Source organism: Sceloporus occidentalis, unplaced genomic scaffold, assembly GCF_023333645.1.
Source record: "Sceloporus occidentalis isolate IW3139 unplaced genomic scaffold, rSceOcc1.0.p SCAF_5, whole genome shotgun sequence".
NCBI lineage: Eukaryota > Metazoa > Chordata > Lepidosauria > Squamata > Phrynosomatidae > Sceloporus > Sceloporus occidentalis.
The window spans coordinates 103,548,551-103,569,389 of record NW_028316985.1 but is presented as its reverse complement, the minus strand read 5'-3'; the positions used below and the strand labels follow the sequence as shown (position 1 = coordinate 103,569,389).

Sequence of the window (20,839 nt, the reverse complement as noted above, 5' to 3'; positions counted from 1 at the left end):
ATATCTGATACATCCTCTGTTTGAGGACTATATATTAAATGGATTTTTGGAGCTGGGGAGAAAAAGTAATATGTTATAGCTATGATATGTGAACCGCTTTGATCTGGAGGAAAGGCGGTATACAAATAAAAGTTTTATTTATTATTTATTAACAACACCTTGAGTGAGACAGGTTCTCAAGCTCTGCTCTACATACTACTCCTATAAAATAAGCAAGGTGGATCCACAAATTCCCAGGGTTAGGACAGACTCTGAAGAACAAAATGCTACCAGTAAGTTCTCTTCCAAAGAAGTTTTAAAAACACTGCCAGCTCACTTGAAGGAATGAGTACCCTTTTCTTCCATTAACAACCACATACACACCCTCAAATTAAATACACAAACTTGACAAGGTTTATGTGTACACATTTGGTTCTAAAATAGTTATTTTCTGTTTTTCTTCTTTCCTCCTAAGTTCTACCTGCAGCTAGTGCCACCCACACAATGTTATCCATCTTACAGTCATGGTTAAAATGGGACTCTTTGCTAATGGTTGCTTGAGAGGCAATATAGACCAATGCATTCACAGTGAGTCAACATTACCATGGTTATGGACTGAGAGTCACTAGTTCCAGATCTGCTCCACAGAGGAGGGAAAAAAACTCTGCTGAAACTCTCTTTCTTTATCCTTATTTCCAGTTTGATGCCACATATTATAGATTAATAATTCCAGATCCCAGGTGAGTGCAACTAATGTTGGATTAGAAAGGAGATTCTCTGAAAAGAATCCCAAGATATTAATTTTTTTTTATCAGTTATCCATTCACAAAAGTTTCCCAGCTTTGAACAAAAGTCTAGTTCTATTCTTTTTTCTTTTCTATCGGTGGCCTGATACAGACAGCCAAAATAAAGCTGCTTCGAGTCACTTTGGAGGTATGGTGTTTCAATGATACATGCGTCCTAAGAGTCCAGAAGCCGCACCAAAGCTGAAGTCCAGTCCTAAGGCAGGGACGTAGCCAAGGGGGTTTTTTTGGGGTCCGCCCCCCCTTCTGTTAGATAAAATGAATGGTGTGTGCTGCTGCGCTGCCACACCCAAGCCCCATTATAACGGTGGCACTTAGTCTGGACCCCCCCTTCCTAAAATCCTGGCTATGTCCCTGCCTAAGGACTGGAGTGCAGCTTCGGTGCAGCTTCCCGACTCTTAGGATGCATGCATCATGTAAACACCATACTTCCAAAGTGACTCGAAGCAGCTTTATTTTGGCTGTCTGTATAGGGCCTTTACCTCTCTTACACACACACACTTACCATTGGAGGAGTGCAGTAATTTATTTTAATCCCTCTGCAACTCACATTTCTTCTAAGGGACTCAGAATACATAGATCACCCCAGTTTATCCTCACAACAAGCATGTGAGGTAAGTTAAGCCAATGCTTCATACATTCAATAAAACAAGGTGGTAGAGGCCTGGCATAAGAAAATAGAATCCAAATGGAAATAATTCTGCACACTGTAAACCAGTAAGCTCTGTCCCAGTACATCAGTTTTATGAAGATTTGCTGCTGACTAAAGAGTCTAGATTTTGAATGCTAGATTCCAGATAGCCCCCAAATTTTCAAATCAATTCATAGCTAGACAAAGCACTTCACGGAGGAGCACAAAAGAAATAGGTACAATTATGTTGATTTAAAGTAAGTATACTGATGCAGATCTACATAACAGCTATTATGTGTTATAGTATGTGGCAGTAAAACAATTAAATAAAGACGAGCAGAAAATCTTAACTGAACTAAATTCTCTTATTTCATTTGTTTATGGTCTCAATCTCCAACCTCCAACAAGTGGTTTGGAAATGAGAACTAATAGCGACTGAAAACAAAAAACTCTTCTTTGGTTTCCCCTTTGCATGACTAACTTGTAATCAAGTCCATTCCATTGTTAATGAAACGTAGTTAATAATGCACTAATGATGTGTGCGCACACAAAAATGGTCTGGCATTGATTACAATACCTTTAAGTTCAATTTAAAGTATAAAAGGTTTAGCCATTTTGTTTCAAACACTATTAGTGGACAACTTTGTTCATTTTGATGAATTCTGACTTAGATAGAGTAGATATTTATTCAAGAATTTTATTGCTGACACTTAGCCATGAGATTAGAGAAGTTCAAACGCAACATTATAAGCAGAGAAAAAAGGAAAAAAGAAAAAAGAAAGAAGGAAATTGGTTTTGCTTACAAGGAAATGTGCTTTCTGTTACCAAGTATTAACTCTGAAATAATTGAGTACAAGCAGTAAAATTATAACTCCCACAGCATATTTATGAGCCTGCACTGATGAGGAACACAATAAATAACTTCAGAACATCTGCAAAGACCAAATGCCAAGGTTAGCTTAACATTTCTTCCTCTAGTTTCAGAATCAGCTGAACCAAAGGAATGCTCTGACTGAAGCATTGTCTGTTTGTCTTATAGGCACTAAGCTTTTACATGTGGTATGAATGCATGTCAGTCTGAAAGTCTTCTTCCCTGTATAGTCCAATGAACTAGACTTAAGGATATGCCTGGGTTGGTATACACATTTCAAAGTATATGTTACTTTAGCAAGTAGTAACCACTAAGCTGTGCTCCCTTTCAATGTTTAGTTCATGCATATTTGTGATTTTACATCATTATACTTCCACAACATCCTCTACAAGAGGATGCCTGGGAATACAATTTGGAGCACCTGCTTTAACTAAACATTATCAGGAGATGTAGGGTAGCAACCATGCATTCAAATGAATGTACAGCTTCACCACTGCTGTAAGATGTGCTACCACAATGGTTTCCTCTCCCTTGTTCCCACCAATGAACCCTCTCCAGAAGATCTCAGAGCTCTAATGGACTCATAAAAGGAGGCCTACACAGGTGCAAGGAGTGGTGAGGAAACTGTACGCAAGAAAGATTGTAACATAGACCTTCATTGGCAGCAAAACATTGGATGCAATGAGTCACAAATAGTAATTACAGGTTGACTCTCCCTTATCCAAAATTCTGAAATCTGAAACACTCCAAATTTTTTAAAAAAAATCATAGGTAACACCTTTGATTTCTGAATGTTCCATATACATAAACTTTGTTTCATGAAGAACATTTATTAAAAATGTTGTTTATAAAATTACTTTCAGGCTATGTGTTTAAGGTGTATATGAAACATAATGAATTTTGTGTTTAGGCTTGGGTGCCATTTCCAAGATATTTCATTTGTACATATATGGGCATACAGGTTTCCAAACTCCAAAATAATTCTGACACCAAGCATTTTGGATAGGGGAGACTCACCTGTCAGGTTTCCAAAATCCAAAATAATTCTGATCCCAAGCATTTGTCAGTCAGTCAGTCAGTCCAGCATTTTAGATAAGGGAGACTCAACTGTCTGGGCCGCTGCGAGGTCTTGTGTGTCCTGTCTGGTCCCCTATGGGACCACATGTGTATTCACTTGTGTGCGTGCAGGCTCCCATGCGTGCGTGTTCCCATGTGGGCACTTGCGCACCAGAAGTCTCACCTGCCAGAAGCCCCATCCCCTGCACTGGGTGTCACCAAGTCGGGTGATGCCACTGCTTCACTGGTGTATTTACTTACAGTTTATAGTTACTTTCAAAAGTTACTTTTAAGGGTGTCTTAAGAGGCATTTTGACAGGAAGTTTTTATGTATTATGCCATTCTGGTATCAGTTCTCAGATTTCTTCCCTCTTCAGACATAAAGAAACATAATTGGGGGGGGGGAGGAAACAGCTTTATATGATGGCTTATTTGTTTCTATAGATGTTAGTGGAAGAAGAAAGAGAAGTAGAAGAATCATCATAATCAATGTGTTCCTTTATTTGCTTACTAAATCATCTGTATCGGGGATGGGCAACGTGTGGCCCTCTAAATTTGCTGAACTGTGTCTCTTAGTGTTTATTTTTATTTATTTAATCAATATTTTATTTATTTATTTATTAATATCCCTCCTTTCTCACTGTTGGCTATGCTGGCTAGCATGGATGGGAGATGTAGTCCAACAATATATGGAACAGGCTACACTTTGCCCAACCTTAATGGTAGGAAAAATGGGCAAGTAGGCTAGAATTTAAGGTAAAGGTAGTCCCTTGACATGATTGTCTAGTTGTAACCAACTGTAGAGGGTGGTGCACACCTCCATTACTAAGCTGAAGAGCCAACGTTGTCCGAAGACTACCCTGGTGGTCATGTGGCCAGCATGACTGCACCGAATCCTGTTACCTTTCCACTGAAGTGCTACCTATTTATCTTCTTGCATTTGCATCCAATCATCTGATCATCAGAATTGGCATCTTAATCACTAAGCCACAGGATCCCTATTAGTCAAGTGTATTTTCACATATTTAACTCAAGCGAAGATCAAAGACATATAGGCCTGGTTTTTTTTTTTAAAAGGAACAGCAGAATTTCAGCGCTTCACATTTTTTAAATGAAGAAAATTATTAACACCTCTACATTCTAAAAAATTTGGAAGCTGAAGTGGTTTACAAATAGCCCCCCAAACAAGAGCTAACCCATGACTTCTCCCAAGTGGTAGAGGAGCTTGATCTGAGAGCTGAACCCCAGAGATTAGCACCTTATCTTATCATCTAGATTGATTACTTGTCATGCCAACCTCAGGTCCTTGATTATTTTGATTAAATGTAATCTGGATATGTGCCTTGTCTGTCTATCATATTTGAATTCTGTTTTCCCCTAAGAAATATGGACACATCCATGGGATTTCTTCTGCTTTCTCTTAACAAATACTCTATGAGCTACAGATTTGACCAAGGTCTTTCTAATCAAAGTGCAGCACTCCATTCATAAACACAACACTGGCTTTCCCATGGGGTTGCGAAAAGAGACAAGGCAACCCTGAACTATTTTGAAACAGTAAATTCTATCTCAAGGTTGTTTAAGCAGAGTGATTTATCTGGTGGTTGTATAACCAATATACTGGCTAGATCTCTCTTTGATGTGATCAGTGTCTGCTTATGTTCTGTTTTAACAAAAATAATTATAACGGGTAACAATTCATTTCCTACTGTATGCTAACATTATTTGGTGAGGTGTTTCATAAAAAATAATTCCAATGAGAACAATAAGACGATTCTGTTAAGAAGCAGTAATTAAATTCAGATGGCAAGCTGGTTTTATTTATTCTTGGTATTAAATCATATTGCAGGAGGAAGGGTAAACAGACTTCTCTATGAAGACAGAAAATGTACCTGTCAGATTGGAAAGCACAGATGGAACAAGTGCTGGGAGCTTCCATCCTACAGCCATGGGCCAGGGCCAATTCCAAGAATTAAATCCATTCCAGATTAACATAAGCCAGTATTTCCAAACCTATGACCAATGCCATAAGAATCCAGGGACAGGGCCAGTCCAGACAAAGAAACAGGAATGCCAACCAAAGGAATCAAAAAGGGCTCCAGGAGCTAGGCAGGGATGGAGAGTTAGGACTATCTATTAGCCAGGAAACGTAAGCAAGAAACACTGCAAATAGAGAAGCATAGGCTTTTGGTACAGACTGCCTAAACTATTCAGAAAGCAAAGTGAAGAGTCCTAGTAGCCAACCACACTGTAATTCATTCAGAAGTAAGAGGGGTGCTAACACACTAGAACAGGACCAGGAATGGAAAATTATGAAAAGCAGTAGGTAAATATTAATTCCAAATTATTTTCTTTCTTTCTCTCTTTTTACCTTTTAATATATTTGACCAAAGCAAATAGCCAACTAAAATAATATGTGCACAACAGATTATGAGAGCTTGGTTACACTACCTACAACAGTATTGTCTGTCTTCAGCCTAATTTTATTGAGCAACAGTCATTTTTGCTCCAGTGAGGATTTCAAACTCATTGCTGTCCCATTTTATCAAACAGCATTCAGCCATGTCTCCTGTATCACCACATAATATGGCAGATCATCTCAGATTTCGTCAAAGGTTGAGAGAAAAGTTACATCAGTCCTGGATTTAGGAGAAATATTTCTGGGTTTTAACACTTTCAGAGTTTGGAATTTGGAAATGTTGGCTGACTGCAGGATTACTTCAGGATTTTACAACAGCTTCTACTTTAGCACAGTGTCAAAATTTGGGACATAACTGATATGGCTTTAAATGATTTTCCTGTTTAGCAGGAGGAGAAAAAAATCATGTTCTACCTGTTTATGTTTCACCTTCCAAGAACAAGTTTAAGAAAACGTTGGTTCATTTTCTTAAATTGATAACGGTAACTGATAACTGATTACTAACAGGATGCATAAGATCCACAGTCCAATGATAAAGTCACTGTATAAGCTGTAGAGGCTACATTAGTCTACAGCTGTCATTCTAAGTACTTCTAAATTGGCACAGTGTGCCTCAAGGCTGCCCCATTTGACAGTGACTTAATATACACAGAATAATGAATTAATTAATTGAGTGCTAAACTCACATCCACAATCCCATTTCTTTTCTCCCTTAATGGCACTTTCAAAGGAGGATCTGCTGCACTTTAGAAATCAGCAGCTAATGACAGGTTTTGCAACCATCTGAATAATGCTTTAGTTAGAACTTTTTGAAAGTCTACAACAGAAGGAAAAGGGAATAACTACTGTAATTTCTAAAGAACACATGAAAACTAGTAATGCAAACAAAATCAGGAACACCTTTGAACTATCAGACTGTATGTAGTGTATATTGACTGCCTTTTAATCATGTAAGCTGCTTTGATTGCTCCTGTAGCTGAAAAGCAGGGTATAAATAAAAGTTTCATTTATTATTTATTTATTATTGTATCCTTCCATTCACTAAACTGCTCATTCTTTTGAATCAAGAGCAGCTGTCCCATCACTTTCTCCTCTGGCCAAATCTTATTTGTGGGGGACTGGGAAATAAGCAATGATTAAAGTGGTAGGGATGTTAACTTTGAACCGGCTGGCAGAAACAAGAATACTGTCTCTGGTCCAAAACACACTGCAGAAATAATCCAATTTGAGACCACTTTAACTGCCCTGGCTCAGTGCTAGGGAATCCTGGGAATTGAAGTTGATTGTGGCACCAGAGCTCTCTGAGAGATTAGGTTAAATGTCTCACAAAACTACAGTTCACAGATTTCTCTAGCATTGAGCCAGGGCAGTTAAAGCAATCTCAAACTGGATTATTTCTGCAGTGTGTTTTGGACCTCTGTTGATTTTGCACACAGAAGTCCTCTTGTTATGAAATCATAAAGCTGGAAGAAATCACAAAGGCCATATAGCCCAACCCAGTGCCATACTAATGTCCAAACACAGAACATATGTATGGAGGGGGATTGTGGCCTCTTCCCTGACTTCCACACATTCAACTGGACACAAAAATATTATATGAGGGAATCCTTGAATGAACTTGGTTCTAACTATGAACACGTGCTCTACACAGCACTTTGTCTCACACTGAACACATGGCAAACAGACATGGGACCAAGGGACACAGAGAGATCAGGTTTAGGATCATAGAACGCAATGTTGCTTCTTTTTCCATGTGTCGAGATTCAGAAAATATGAATTGAAGGTAATAATAGCATCAAAAAAGTAAATGGATAGCATTCTCTTGAACGGTAGCTATTAAGGGGGCTCACTCTGGCTCTGCATGAGTTTAATGTCAGTATGACAGCTTACCTCAGGTGAAGTACAGAAAAAGCAGAGTATTTTTAAACTGCTTGAACCTTTGCATTAATATGAAAGATCGGGAGGCAAGGGAGTCCTTGTAGATGTTCCATCTGAGACAGGCTTTCCAAACCTCTGTGGAATCCACAGTTTCTGTGGTGTTCCCTTCTCCCAGGGACAGAGTGAATCTTGATGTCTGCTTCACACTCATGACTAAAGGGAGGACTTCAAACCTGACCACCAGGATACCAGTCCAAACATGGGGTTTGTGTGGGTTTGGGTAAAAAATTATTTTAAGATGTTTTTGTATTTGGATGTATTTTTTTTTTTTTTTGTAAAAACAACCTATGTAACCTTCCTTGTGGTGCCCTTTGGATGCCCTTCTGCTTGGATTGCCTCAGCTTAATATTTCTCACCACATTTCCATCTACAAATGAGAGAAGGACATTCATTAATATTCCTCCTGATGGATTTCAACTTTACAATCCAGGCTGCGGCCAGTCTCCACTGCTTTCACACAAATAAGGTCTCAAAACAGTTTAATGTACAACTATGTTAAACTCTAGATGGGAACAGTGATTTTCTGCTTGAAAGATCCAAGATTACTAGTTCCCTGGCTCTCACGTAAAAATAAAATTTGGAATTCTAGTTTGTGGAGTCTCGTCCTTGATCTTGCTTTCTAACCAGTTCCTCTTTTCCTTCCTTTCAAAAGGTGAGCATAAATGAAAGTTGTTTTTCTTATTCATACTTAGTGTAACTTCATAGCCTTTTCATTTTCTAGATGTGCTTTGAAAGAAAGTAATTTCACCAAAAGAGAAAGCTTGGCTAGAAACCTTTTGTCTGACATGCTAGCTTTCCATGAGCAGACGCTTTTTTAAAAAGAAAACTTTCCCATGTGTCTTTCTCATATTTGTAGTCCATCCATATAAAGCAGTCTATTCAGTTATGCACCCCTGCATCTTGCCTGGACACAGCTCCATTTGAGGCTCTCCACCCTCCAGCAAATGGCTTTTCTTTCTTTCTTTCTTTCTTTCTTTCTTTCTTTCTTTCTTTGTCTCATGCCCCTGTTCATGAATTAGTGCTGTTATGGCCATGCAGAGCACACTGGAAAACATAATGGATGGACAGTCTAAATCAGCATTCTCCAATGTGATGCCCTCTAGATGTATTGGACTACAATTGCCACCATCCTCAGCCAGCATAGTTAGTGAGAAAACTGATAAAACATACATGAAACACTGTTTACATTCTAAAATCTTTTCATCATTAGAAGACAGTGTCAAAGAATGTGACATGGAACTAGCAAGGGAGGAAGGTTAAGCCAAAGGGAGCAAGGGAGGAAGGTTAAGCCAAAGAAAGAAAGAAAGAAAGAAAGAAAGGTATGAAGATATAACGATTAGGACCAACATTGGTGGATAAGGTGAGAAAAATGGATTGGTTGTGAATAAAGTTAAAGGAAAATCATACGAACGTCCAGAACAGAAGCATTCTAAGTGGAGCGTATGGTAAAATATTTGAAAGCCTAATGTTTTTGTTCCGTTAATGAAGCTAAACTATCTTGCTATGTACATGAAGCTAATTATCTTTTGTCAGCTATGCTGGATGCACTTTACACTGAAAGGTGGTAAATAAATACTTTATATAAACTGTCTTCTAGCTACTTCCTATGGTGGTTAAGTTACAGCAGGGACACACCACTTTTTGATTTCTGGGCACAAAGGTTTGTGTCCTTTAATCCATTATAGATTTGAAAAACTGTACCATAAAATCAAGCACTTCTTAACCCACCAAATGAAGCAGAATGAAAGTAAACAGTAGTATCTAACAAGAGAAAAGCATCACAGCCCTGTCCGAACATTGCTACAAGCTACTTCCAGTGGGACAATGAATTCTACGATCAGAGATAGGGTAGCCATGGGAAGCCCTCTAAGCACCGTGATAGCAAACCTTTACATGGAACACTTTTAAAAACAAGCCCTGGAAACAACACCAAAAAAGCCCACAACATGGTTCCGATATGTGGCTGACAATTTCACCATTTGGAGCCACAGAGAAGATCTGTTCATGTTTCTGAACCTCAGAACAACATCCACCTGAATATCCAATTCAGGATGGAAAAGGAAGGAACATTGCCATTCTTGGATGTCCTAGCCATCTGCAAACCGAATCAATGTTTGGGCCACACAGGATACAGAAAACCTACACACACAGAAAGATACCTACACAAGAACTCCAACCATCACCCAGGACAAAAATGAAGCCCAATAAAAACACTGGCAGACGGGACAAAAAGGATCTGTGAACCCCGCTTCCTCTCAACCAAGGGTCACACAGTATATATACCCCACTCTCTTCCATGCCAGCATTTTCTGAAGATGCCAGCCACAGATGCTGGTGAAACATCAGGAACAAACTCTTCCAGAACAAAGTCACATAGCCTGAAAAACCCACAAAAAACTATGGATGCCGGCTGTGAAAGCCTTCAACTTCACAAAAGAAAAACAGATACAAAAATATATAAACAGTATGAACAACTACATCATCTTTCAACGAATATGTAATTAAATCTTTCTGATTCAGACTGTGGGAGGATTAAAAATTCCAAAATAACCTGCCGCAAGACTCCCAATAGTACTTAAAAATGTCTTGCCCACAGGGTAAAAAAATTGCAGAAAATTTATAAACTGACACGATGAGTAACTTCTAACCACTCTTCCTCCTTCCACTTAAAACAACCACCAATGACATTCTGTCAGTAAAGAAAGAAACAAAAAAACAGGTGATTCACCAGTGATACCTTGGTCTCTATTAGCTCTGCTTCATTTAACAGCAGCAGTCATGCTAACTGCTTGGGTTCACAATTTATCCCCTAGAAACACCAAAAAGGAACTAGGTTATCCATATATTTTTTTTCTAAGGCAGATATTACTGCTAGCTGTTGCCTGTCTTAGCCCCAACTAACTCAGGTACAAAACAGTTAAGTATCTGTTGTTCATCTAAAATGCCAAACCACAAGATTCAATATACAATATTCCTGTTTTAAACAATTTTTTGGCTTCATTTGGAAAAGTCTGGAGAACTCTTATGTTCCCGGCAAGTGAAGAATAAGAAGGAGCCTACTTATGCTATACTGTTTTTCTCTGTAAGTCCCAACATAATTTCCATGAAATGTTTATATGATGTCCTGACTGGGTCAGTTCTGCAACTTTCTGCTAATCCTAGGCACAATTCACATATCTCTACAATTCCTACTTTTTTGCATGAGTCTTCAAATATTTTTGCAACATATATTTTATTAGGACAATGGCTATTTCACACTTAAGGGCTCCTTACACAAAACTACTAAAGTCACAAAGCAAAGAAGATCTCTTAGAAAATGGAATCTGGACTTCAGAGTTTTGTCATATCCTCTTTCATGATGTATTTTTCAAGCACATACATCTTCCACATCTTTTCTCACATTCAGATATCACTATCTGTTTGCTTATATGATAATTTCCCACTATTGTGCCCACAGCAGCTCACAACATGTCAAAGGAAATGTGCTCACTCTTCCAAATGACATAATTCTCTGTTAATATTATTATTATTTTATTTTCTTATATCCCACCCTTCTCCCACTATAAGGACTCAAGGTGGCGAACAAAGATTTAAAACAATACAATTTAAAAACTGTACAGCATTAAAATTTATAATTATAAAATTAAAAAAAACACCAATTAAACCATTTAAAAAGTTGAAACAGTTATAAGTTAAAATAGAACGTTACAATACAAACCTTAAAATTTAAATAGCACAACATTCCCACACGTCATCAATTTGCAAAGTCCTGCCAACACAAGAACATCTTTACCTGCTGCCAGAAGGACAGCAGGGATGGAGCAATCCTGGCCTCTGTTACCCTAGCTGCCACTGTCCTCTCCTCTCCTCTTCTCTCCTGCAGTATATTCTTTCCATGGCTATTTTCTTTTTCAACTTAGCTTTATAATCAGATATGTCCTTATGGCAAAGACAATATATTGCTCTTCTGACAATATATTATGTACAGTGCGCCCTTGCCTTACATGGGGGATCCGTTCCGGACCCCTCCGCGTAAGGCAATAGTACATGGGCTTATGCATGACGTGTGTGCGCCATTTAAACTTCCATCACGTGGCTTTCAGCATAAGCTGAAAGCCGCACAAAAGGCACCAGCATATGACCCGGGCACACTGTACCATGATGGAAATCCATTTCTGCTTTGCTCATTAAGGGCCCAAACGGATAGGCCAAAATAAAGCTGCTTTGGGTCACTTTGGAGGTATGCTATTTTAATGACACACACATCTTAAGAGGCCAGAAGCTGTGCCAAAGCTGCGTTCTAGTCCTTAGGACTGGAGCATGGCTTTTGGCGTGACTTCCAGCCTCTTGGGACGCATACCTCCAAAGTGACCCGAAGCAGCTTTATTTTGGCCTGTCTGTTCGGTCCCTAACAGAACAAACGTAGTAACACTTAGCATTGTAATCCACAAAATATCAATTTATTTATTTATGCCCTGGTGGAACGGTGGTTAAATGCTAGTACTGCAGCCACAACGTTGTGTGTTCAAACCCGCAGGACTCCAAGTTGACTGAGCCTTCCTCCTTTCTTAGATCGGTAAAATGAGCATTCAGCTTGTTGGGGGCAATTAGCTAACACATTGTCAACTGTTAAGAGAGTGCTTAGTTTACTATGAAGCAGTATAGAAATGTAAAGTGCTATTGCCATTGCTGTCTATTCTTAGGACAATTTGCTGAGAGGAGATCTCAAAACAGTTTTGCACACAGAGGTCCAAAACTCACACCACCACACTCCAATGTGGTTGAAGAATTCAGGCACATAAGCATTAGATGTATTTTCTTTCCTTTCCTTAATGCTTATGACTGTGTCACTGTATTGTTCACTAAAATCACTCATGTGTCACATTAGTCTTGACATTTGGAGGTAAATGCCATACCTGTCAACTTATTTTTGACTGACATATTCTTCTGTACTATTTCTGCTGACATGTGCTACAGTCATCTCCAGTCAGTGCTCAGGTTGCTGTCTATACACAGGGGTTAAGCTAAGTGCATGCACACTCCCTCATGTTTAACCCTACAGACTTCTCAGACATGGACAAGCCTGTAAAAAAGCTATGGAAAGTCTTGACCTGCCTGAGTTACTTTTTCTTTTCTGTAGGCTCTTCTATCTACTTTATAAAAAAATGAGAGAATAATTGTTAGATACTTCAGACCACTTGTTATTTTGTATAGTCTTTAAATATTCAAAGTGAATATTTCACTAAGTAAAAGACGTCACTCTTTATTGCAATAATGGGGGGAGGGGGGCTAGGAACATTAAGGTTTCATGTTTTGCAATTAATCCAGTTAAACAAGTAACAGCTTATTTTCCTTCACACTCTAGGAACCTTTTTGCTCCTCTGCGGGATGTTTAAAGAAGAGAAAACATTTAAACATGTGTCCATATAGCAAGACCCCATGCAATCCTGTTATAGGAATGATTCTGGAAACCATTCCATGTCCAAAAAAGGGGGATGGGTGAATGGATGAATAGTTGCCAAGGGAATGAATCTGGGAATTAAACTGAGAGTTATATAGAGAATGAGGTTGGGAAATAAATCCTCTGCACCACTTTCAAAAGTCCCTTCTCACAGTTCTATGTAGTAACAACATGTAGTACATAACTCACCATGGATATTCAATACCCAAAACTATTGCGAATAGCTAAAGTATAGACTGTCAGATTAACTTTAGATACAGGTTTTTAACACTACACACCTGAGTAGTTTTTTGGCCGAATCTTTTAATTCCCTATAAGGGATCAGTCCAACAGCTACTGGCACTTAGTAAAGGCAACATGTAGCTTCATAATCCTTCCACTAGTTTTGTGAAAGTACCATTAAGAAACTAGAAGGCAACATGACCTGAGCCTCCATAGTCAGGTTCCTAATTTAGGCAGAATAAACCACGCGGCTCATTCGCGCAGCAAAAAGATCCCGCAAAAAGCGGGTTCTTCTTGCAGAGCGATTGTGATGCTGCAGTGCGCCAATGGCACACTCGCACTGTCACAATGATGTCGGGACGTGCGGATGCTAAGCATCCGTCACATCACCCATGTCTACAGGGTGCCGCCATTTTGACGCCCTCATCACGTGCTAGGGATGAGGCACATATGGGCGGTGCACCCTCGGCCAACCCCTAGCAGGTGACGAGGGCGCACTATAGGCCGGTCTGTATAGCGCCTTAGATAACTTTATTTTATGAGTACCATGTTGTACAAATAATCAAAAGTGAGCACATCAAAGTTGAGAATCTAGACCTAAATCCCCTTGTTAAACCCAGCTAGAGTAGACATACCAATGGGAGCTTGGTGAGGAAACAATTATGTAAATTACATTGAGTCAATAGGTCTAATCTAGCTAAGACCAACAACTAAAGTGATCTTAAGTAGGTTGCCCAATGGAATTCCAATAAGGTATTCACAAAGTTGGTATTACAACAAAGAACAATTTCCCTACCACATTTAAAATGTATACAGGCATTTACTTACCTAATCTACATTATTTCTCTGTTGGAACGCAGGTATATAATACATCTTAAATGATGACCTGGGGGCATCAGGCAGGAATTTAGCTAAAAGTTGGTAAAAAGCCACACCATACCAGCTAGAAAACACTTTCCTAACTCCTGGCTAGAGAAGGTTAGGAGATACTTTCTAAACTCTGTTAAAGACTTCTAGGAAATCATGTTTGCCACTTAAGAACATGGTCTGTTTCTAGCTATAGGTCGCATGTGTCTTGTAATATAACCTAGACAAATGTAAGTTTATTCTGAAGATAAAAGAATTACAGTATTCTTACTACAACCACTTTCTGCCAGATAACAAAACAAGCCTTCTGTGACTTTTTTCTCTCCCAACACAGAATTATTAAAACCACTAAGCAAAGACAAGCAAGATATGATTCAAAGAGTATTACCTTGGCAGGTTCGTTCATCTGTTAGTAGTTTATAGCCTTTCTGGCAGCTGCACTCAAAGCTGCCCACCGTATTGCGGCAGAAGTGGTCACAGCCACCGTTGTTGACCAGACACTCATCGATATCTATCAGAAACAGCAGAGGAAGAAACAAAACAAAACAAAACAAAACATGAGTCCTATAATTTCAGGAGGAGAGAAGAAATTAGCCACACACCCACAAGTCTTGAGAATAGCAAAATAAGATCTTTACAACCGATGAAGAGAAGCAATATTTTAAATAATTCAGACTATTAATAGGGAAGAAATTAGTACCATGTAACTTTGTCAACAGAACCGAGGCAAAATTAAAAGATTGTATGTACAGCGCTGTGTAAATTTACAGCGCTTTATAAATAAAGGTTAATAATAATAATAATAATAATAATAAAATGGGAAAATAATACATTCAAGAAGACAAGAAGTGAAAAGCTGAACTGCTTTGAGCAATCACTTTCTGACCTCTAAGTGCATGATTTCAGCCAGGTTGTTCAGTGCCTTTTAAAAACAACACAAACAAAAATCCTACCAAAATCACTATTCTTGTCACTCTCATCATCTGAACCCTTCCTTAAATCCTTACACTGACTTCCATACTGTTCCATGATCCAGAATGCGCTCCTTGTCCTTAGCGCTAAAGCCCTTCATGGCCTTGCCTCATCACCATTTCTTTGCTCTTGTATTCCTATATATTGTTAATCGTGACTTTTTCTCCCCCAGCACTACTATCCTTCACAGATGTTTTGCTTCTTCAAAAGATTCTCCCTTTCTCCTCTCCCAAACACACCTTTTTCTGTGACACCTTTGACCTTACCTTCTACATCGCAAGTATTAAGATGATAGTAAAGCAGAAGTATATGTGACTAAAATAACTGTATATTTATTCTCCTTTCCCCTGTGTACAATTTTGCACTGGAACTCTTCAGGGCGGGAACCTACTGTAATTTCCTATAAACTGTAATGTACCGTGGATGCTGTGCTTTTGTGTAAGGATACAAATTTTAAAATGGATAAATAAATGAATACAACAAGCAATATATCCATTAGCTCAATTATTGTTCTAATGTTCTGGATGTCATCCAGCCCATTAGGCAAAAGGTTTGGGAGGTTTATTTATGACTGGAAACGGTTTCTTATTAGGAAGGGCTGGATTATGTTGCTTCTTCTCTAATAGTCTTCCACCCACTCTGTCCAACTGAAGGCAATCATATGGATAAGACATGTAATAAGGTAATGATCACAGAAAATAAAAGGGTCAATTCACATTCACAAAAGGATTCACAAAGGGAAGGGTCTGTCTGAAATTGTGGTATGAAAGCCCAAATCAATTCCAGTACACATCCAATGCGTCGCTTGGGATGGATTGCTGTGGTTTTGGTTCCTCTGTCAGCACTACCACAAAGCAGATTTAAACTGAAGAATCCAATCTATTACAGATGTCAGAAAAGTGCTCAGCCATTCCAAAGCCATGCAAACTTTTTTAAAAAATGCAATGAATTATAAAACTGTTACATTTTAATGTCTAAAGCTGCTGTTCCAAGTCAATAACTGTAGGCTGCTAACACTGAAAATAACAACCAGACTATGGAAAGACTGAACACCATGTCAAACTCTGGTCAAAATGATCACCTACATAATATAAAACACACCAAGCAGCAGTCTGTCAGCCTGTTTCTGCCTTAAGTGTTTTCCATTTTCTGTTATTGATGCTATATAGTATATGGTATATCATGCAATTGGTCTCCTACAGATAAGTGAAAACCAAAATCAGATTTCATTTGCACAACAGTACATATTCTCAACTTTTTTCTCCATAACACTTTTAATCATAAATATCTGCAATTCATAGCAAATATTATTTGTTATACAAGGTAAATGATCAATCATATGAATGCCTGAAACAAGCAAAAATATTAGGAACTAGATTCCTGCAGGTTTATTTATGAATAAAAAAATTCTATTGTCTGAAGGCCTAAACTGACTTTGCAATTTTATATCAGCAAAGTAAAACACCATATTGTGTGTTACAAATCTGATCTGAAATTCATTGTTTTCAAGATTTAGATTTAAAACCTTGTCCCAAGATTGCTGTGGAGGTGAGAACATGGCATTGCTGCCATCTCTCAAAACCTTTCTCTCCTTTTTAATGTGTGCCCCCACTGCCACCAATTATGTGAAGATGATCTCCACTATCCCACCAATTATTCACTGCAAGACTCGAACCTGGGACTCTCTTAAATGTTTCTTGCACTATAACTCTCTTTAGATGCCAGCACTCTGGGCTTCAAGTTTTTCCCAAGCTTGGCACCAACTATTCTTTGACAGCCAGACACCCACTATCTAATGTGTCCCAAACCTAAAAGACTTTTCTCAGTGTTGGTAGTGTTTTTAATTTACTTCTGAAACCACTTCAGACAGCTGCCTGTTGAAACAAAGTCATAAATTTATTTACAAGTCAGGCTGAATACAGCATCTATTTTAGTGGACGGCGTTCACAATGGATATGGTGTATAAGTATTTTATTAGTTACACAGTTTAACCTACTCCTCCCTCTTATTTACTCACTCTTGGGAGCAGCCCCCACCTTTCCCTGGCTTTGCTCCCATAATGCCAAGGTTCTAATCTTCCTATTGTCTCCACAGCTGCCCTAACATTTACAGTTTTGCACCAGTCGGATAGGAAGATTCACTGGCAGAAGCAAGTTCCTATTTGCACAGCCAATGTACTTTGATATGCTCATTTGCCATCTACACTGGAATTTCTGCTTATACCTAAGATGGCCAAGTCTCAGGTGCTTCAGGGTTTCAATCTTTTTGAGTGCCTTCAGGGAAAAAAAAAACTAAGGGTCCTTTCACCATCTATAGAACTACAATTCCACTTTAAATGTCATCGCTCTATCCTGTGGAATCCCGGGAATTGCATTTTAGTAAGGGTGCTTGGAATGTGAAATCGAAGGCTTTCATGGCTGGCATCCATAGCTTTTGTAGGTTTTTCAGGCTATGTGACCATGTTCTAGAAGAGTTTATTCCTTACGTTTTGCCATAAGCTTTGTTTGGCATCTTCAGAGAATGCTGGCATGGAAGAGAGTTTTATATATATATTTATACTATGTGACCCTGGGTAGGGAGGAGTGATTTCCATGTTAACTGTGTATTGTTCTGTTGTTGATGGCAAGGCCGGATAGTTGTTGGCATGGTTCAGAATTTCAGTGTTCTCAAACAGCATTTCAAAACCAGTGCTTTCAAACAGCATTTTGGGTCACACAGTATAGATATATCCAACTCTCTCCCATGCCAGCATTCTCTGAAGATGCCAGCTGGAAAAACGTCAGGAGTAAACTCTTCTAGAATATGGCCACATAGCCTGAAAAACATACAACAAACTTATGGTGCTTGGAATTCTCAGCCAGAGCGCTCTAGTGCTTCACCAAATTAAAAATCATGGGATTTCATAGGATGGGACTAAGGCAGTTAAAGCAGAATTTATAGTACTATAACTTTAGTGTGAAAGGGCCATAATTCTCTCAGGGTTCCTGAACTTCCAGCAACATGGAACAGGCTTTTCTGTTTGACTTTGAGGAGAGATTTTGTCATTCTTTCCATTACTCATGTCCATCAGAGCCCAACTCAAAAGCACTAGGGACATGTCATCCTGTGCTCCTAATGGAGATGACCAGGTCCTGCCCATAACTTACCATATTCTTCAGAAATATTTAAATATGAAAAATATGAAAGTTAAATATTTAATTTGAAAGTCAGTGCAGTTTAATGCTTTTTTTTTGGGGGGGGGCAAACACACACTTTGTAGGAGAGCTGACAGAACTGTAAAACTCTAATTCTTGTTTCTTAGTAAATTCACTGGATTTCTAAATTTGCTTTGAATGTTCATGCTCATTTTATGGTGTTTACAGGGAATCCAATAATCTAAATGTTTTGCTTTATTTGCTTCATATTTGGAGGAGAAAACACTTGGGAGTATCAAAGAAATAGCAGAGGGTTCCTCCAGATGGTCAACAGTCATGGTAAATGTCAAACTATTGTGTTCTTGAGATGCACATCTCAGAACAGCTGTTACCACCCTGCATTCAGTCACACCCAAAATACACCAAGGCTGTCTTCTTTTATTTCCTGGTTGAAGTGTGGTGTGCGTAGGGTTTTGTTCCCTCCCGGAAATGTAATGAGAGAAGGAAGGTCACAGGAGAAACTGCATGGGAAAAGTCATACCCCTATGTAACACATTGTCAGTGGGACTCCCCAGAAGTACCCAGAAGGGCCCTTTTTATCCAGTGGAGTTTGGTTCCTGAACCCCTTGTGGATACCAAAATTCGGGGATGCTCTCATTAAAAGTTGTGTAGTGAATGATGTTCCTTATATAAAATAGCAAAATCAAAGTTTGCTTTTTGGAATGTATATCTTTTTGGAATATTTTCAAGCCATGGATGGTTGAATTCATGGATAAACAATCCTTGGATATGGAGGGTGGACAAGAGGAAATGAGACAATGGAGACAGAGGTGGGACTTTACCCTGCCCGCATTGGAAAGTCCAGGAGATGACAAAGATAATACAGTTTTGAAAGGAAAACTGGGGTGCACCTTAGTTCAGTTTCTGGAAAACTGAGTAAAAAGGAAATAATAAAAGATTGGACAAAAGGATGGTTTCTGTTAAAAAGGAATTATTGCTATATTTAAATGTTATAGGACGAAATAGAGCAAAACTTGCAACATTGTAAAGAAAGGAAAATTTTGGTAACTATAAACCTGATGGATGGGATGAGGAAGTCATTTGTAAATAGATACGTATATGTTTTTTGGTTAGGACCCTTGTGTGTTTAATGTGTTAACCGTTTTATGTGTCTGAATGATGTTGTTGTAGAGTTGTAGAGAAGATGTAGTTTGTGTTTGGTTAATGTCTGGTTAATAACAATTATTTAGGAAATTAAAGTTTCACAAGATTGTCTCTGATGCAAGGAAGAAAAAAAAGGAAGATCCAGGAGATAATAATAATAATAATAATAATAATAATAATAAACCACTTCCTGCCCTGAGACTTAAAAAGTCAAGATTCCTCCCAGAAATTCATGAGAAATAGATCAAGACAGGAGGAATATCATTTCCATATTGGAAAAAAAAATCCTGATACCAATAGGAACAACACCCACCGAATTCTGAGGCTTTTGCCTAGTCTGGGCAAGTCCAGAGAAATAAAAAATAGCAGTACCAAATTACAACCACAACAAACACAAGTCAGTTGCACAAAGAGAAGTAGTTGTGAATGCATTTCAAACAAATTCTTTACAGTAGGACAAGTGATGAAAGTTGCTACGGACAACTTTTCTTTCTAGCTTCCTGAAGATATTAGGATAGAATAACAATACACAAAAAATCCATGTTTGACAAGCTTCATATAATTTGATAACATGATCCTAAAATTTGGAACCTAAATGAACATGGAAACCACTTTTGAACTCAGGAGACAAAAATAGTTGGTTTAAATGGGTTTTGTACAGCAGCAACTCAAAGGACCTGGTTCCAAACTGGGAGTGATGCAAATTTGCCATGTTCTTTGAAACAAGGCCTTCAAAACCCGGAGAGAGGTCAAATCTATTCACTGCAAAAACATTCAGAGCAACATAAATAACACCGTGTCTCAGTTCTCACTGTATTTCTTTCCATAGCTGTAGCAAGACTGACAAGGCATGTAAAATTATTTCACTCTCTGGAAGAGAGTGTTGCTGCTTTCCACTTGAAAGAGAACAAGATCCAAGTGTATCAACTCTAACCCAGTCAGCGGCCCTATTATTTTTCTCTCCATAACTACAAATACAGAGCTGTTACGAGAAACACAAATATACCAAATCATCCCACAGAATGAGAGAAACAGAGCCACATTTATGTTACACACAGATTTGTATAGAGTTTTATAATTCCAAAAACATTACTTTGTTTTAATCAAATACTTGTTCTTTGTTTCCATTTCATCAAATATCGGTTCTTACAGCTACCATGTCTTAAAAAGATAGAAGCTGGAAAATTAGTTTTTAGAGCTTGTTCACACACATCATCATTATTCATCATTGTATTTAAACAACAAAGAAGAGGTCAACGTTCAATGGGTCATCACAGAATGAACACCAGACCTAAAAATTTGTAATGTTTAAGGGCACTTCT

General features: G+C 38.4%; 1 protein-coding gene across 3 annotated transcripts in view; it reads right to left on the bottom strand.

The window, feature by feature from the left end:
• Positions 1 to 20,839, bottom strand: part of LOC149312607 (signal peptide, CUB and EGF-like domain-containing protein 1) — a 254,919-nt gene that overhangs the window by 53,746 nt on the left and 180,334 nt on the right. For all 3 annotated transcript variants that reach the window (XM_089524974.1, XM_089524972.1, XM_089524973.1), the window contains one exon: positions 14,636 to 14,758. In XM_089524974.1, coding sequence (XP_089381100.1) covers positions 14,636 to 14,758 — 123 coding nt within the window. The remainder of the gene's footprint in view (positions 1 to 14,635; positions 14,759 to 20,839) is intronic.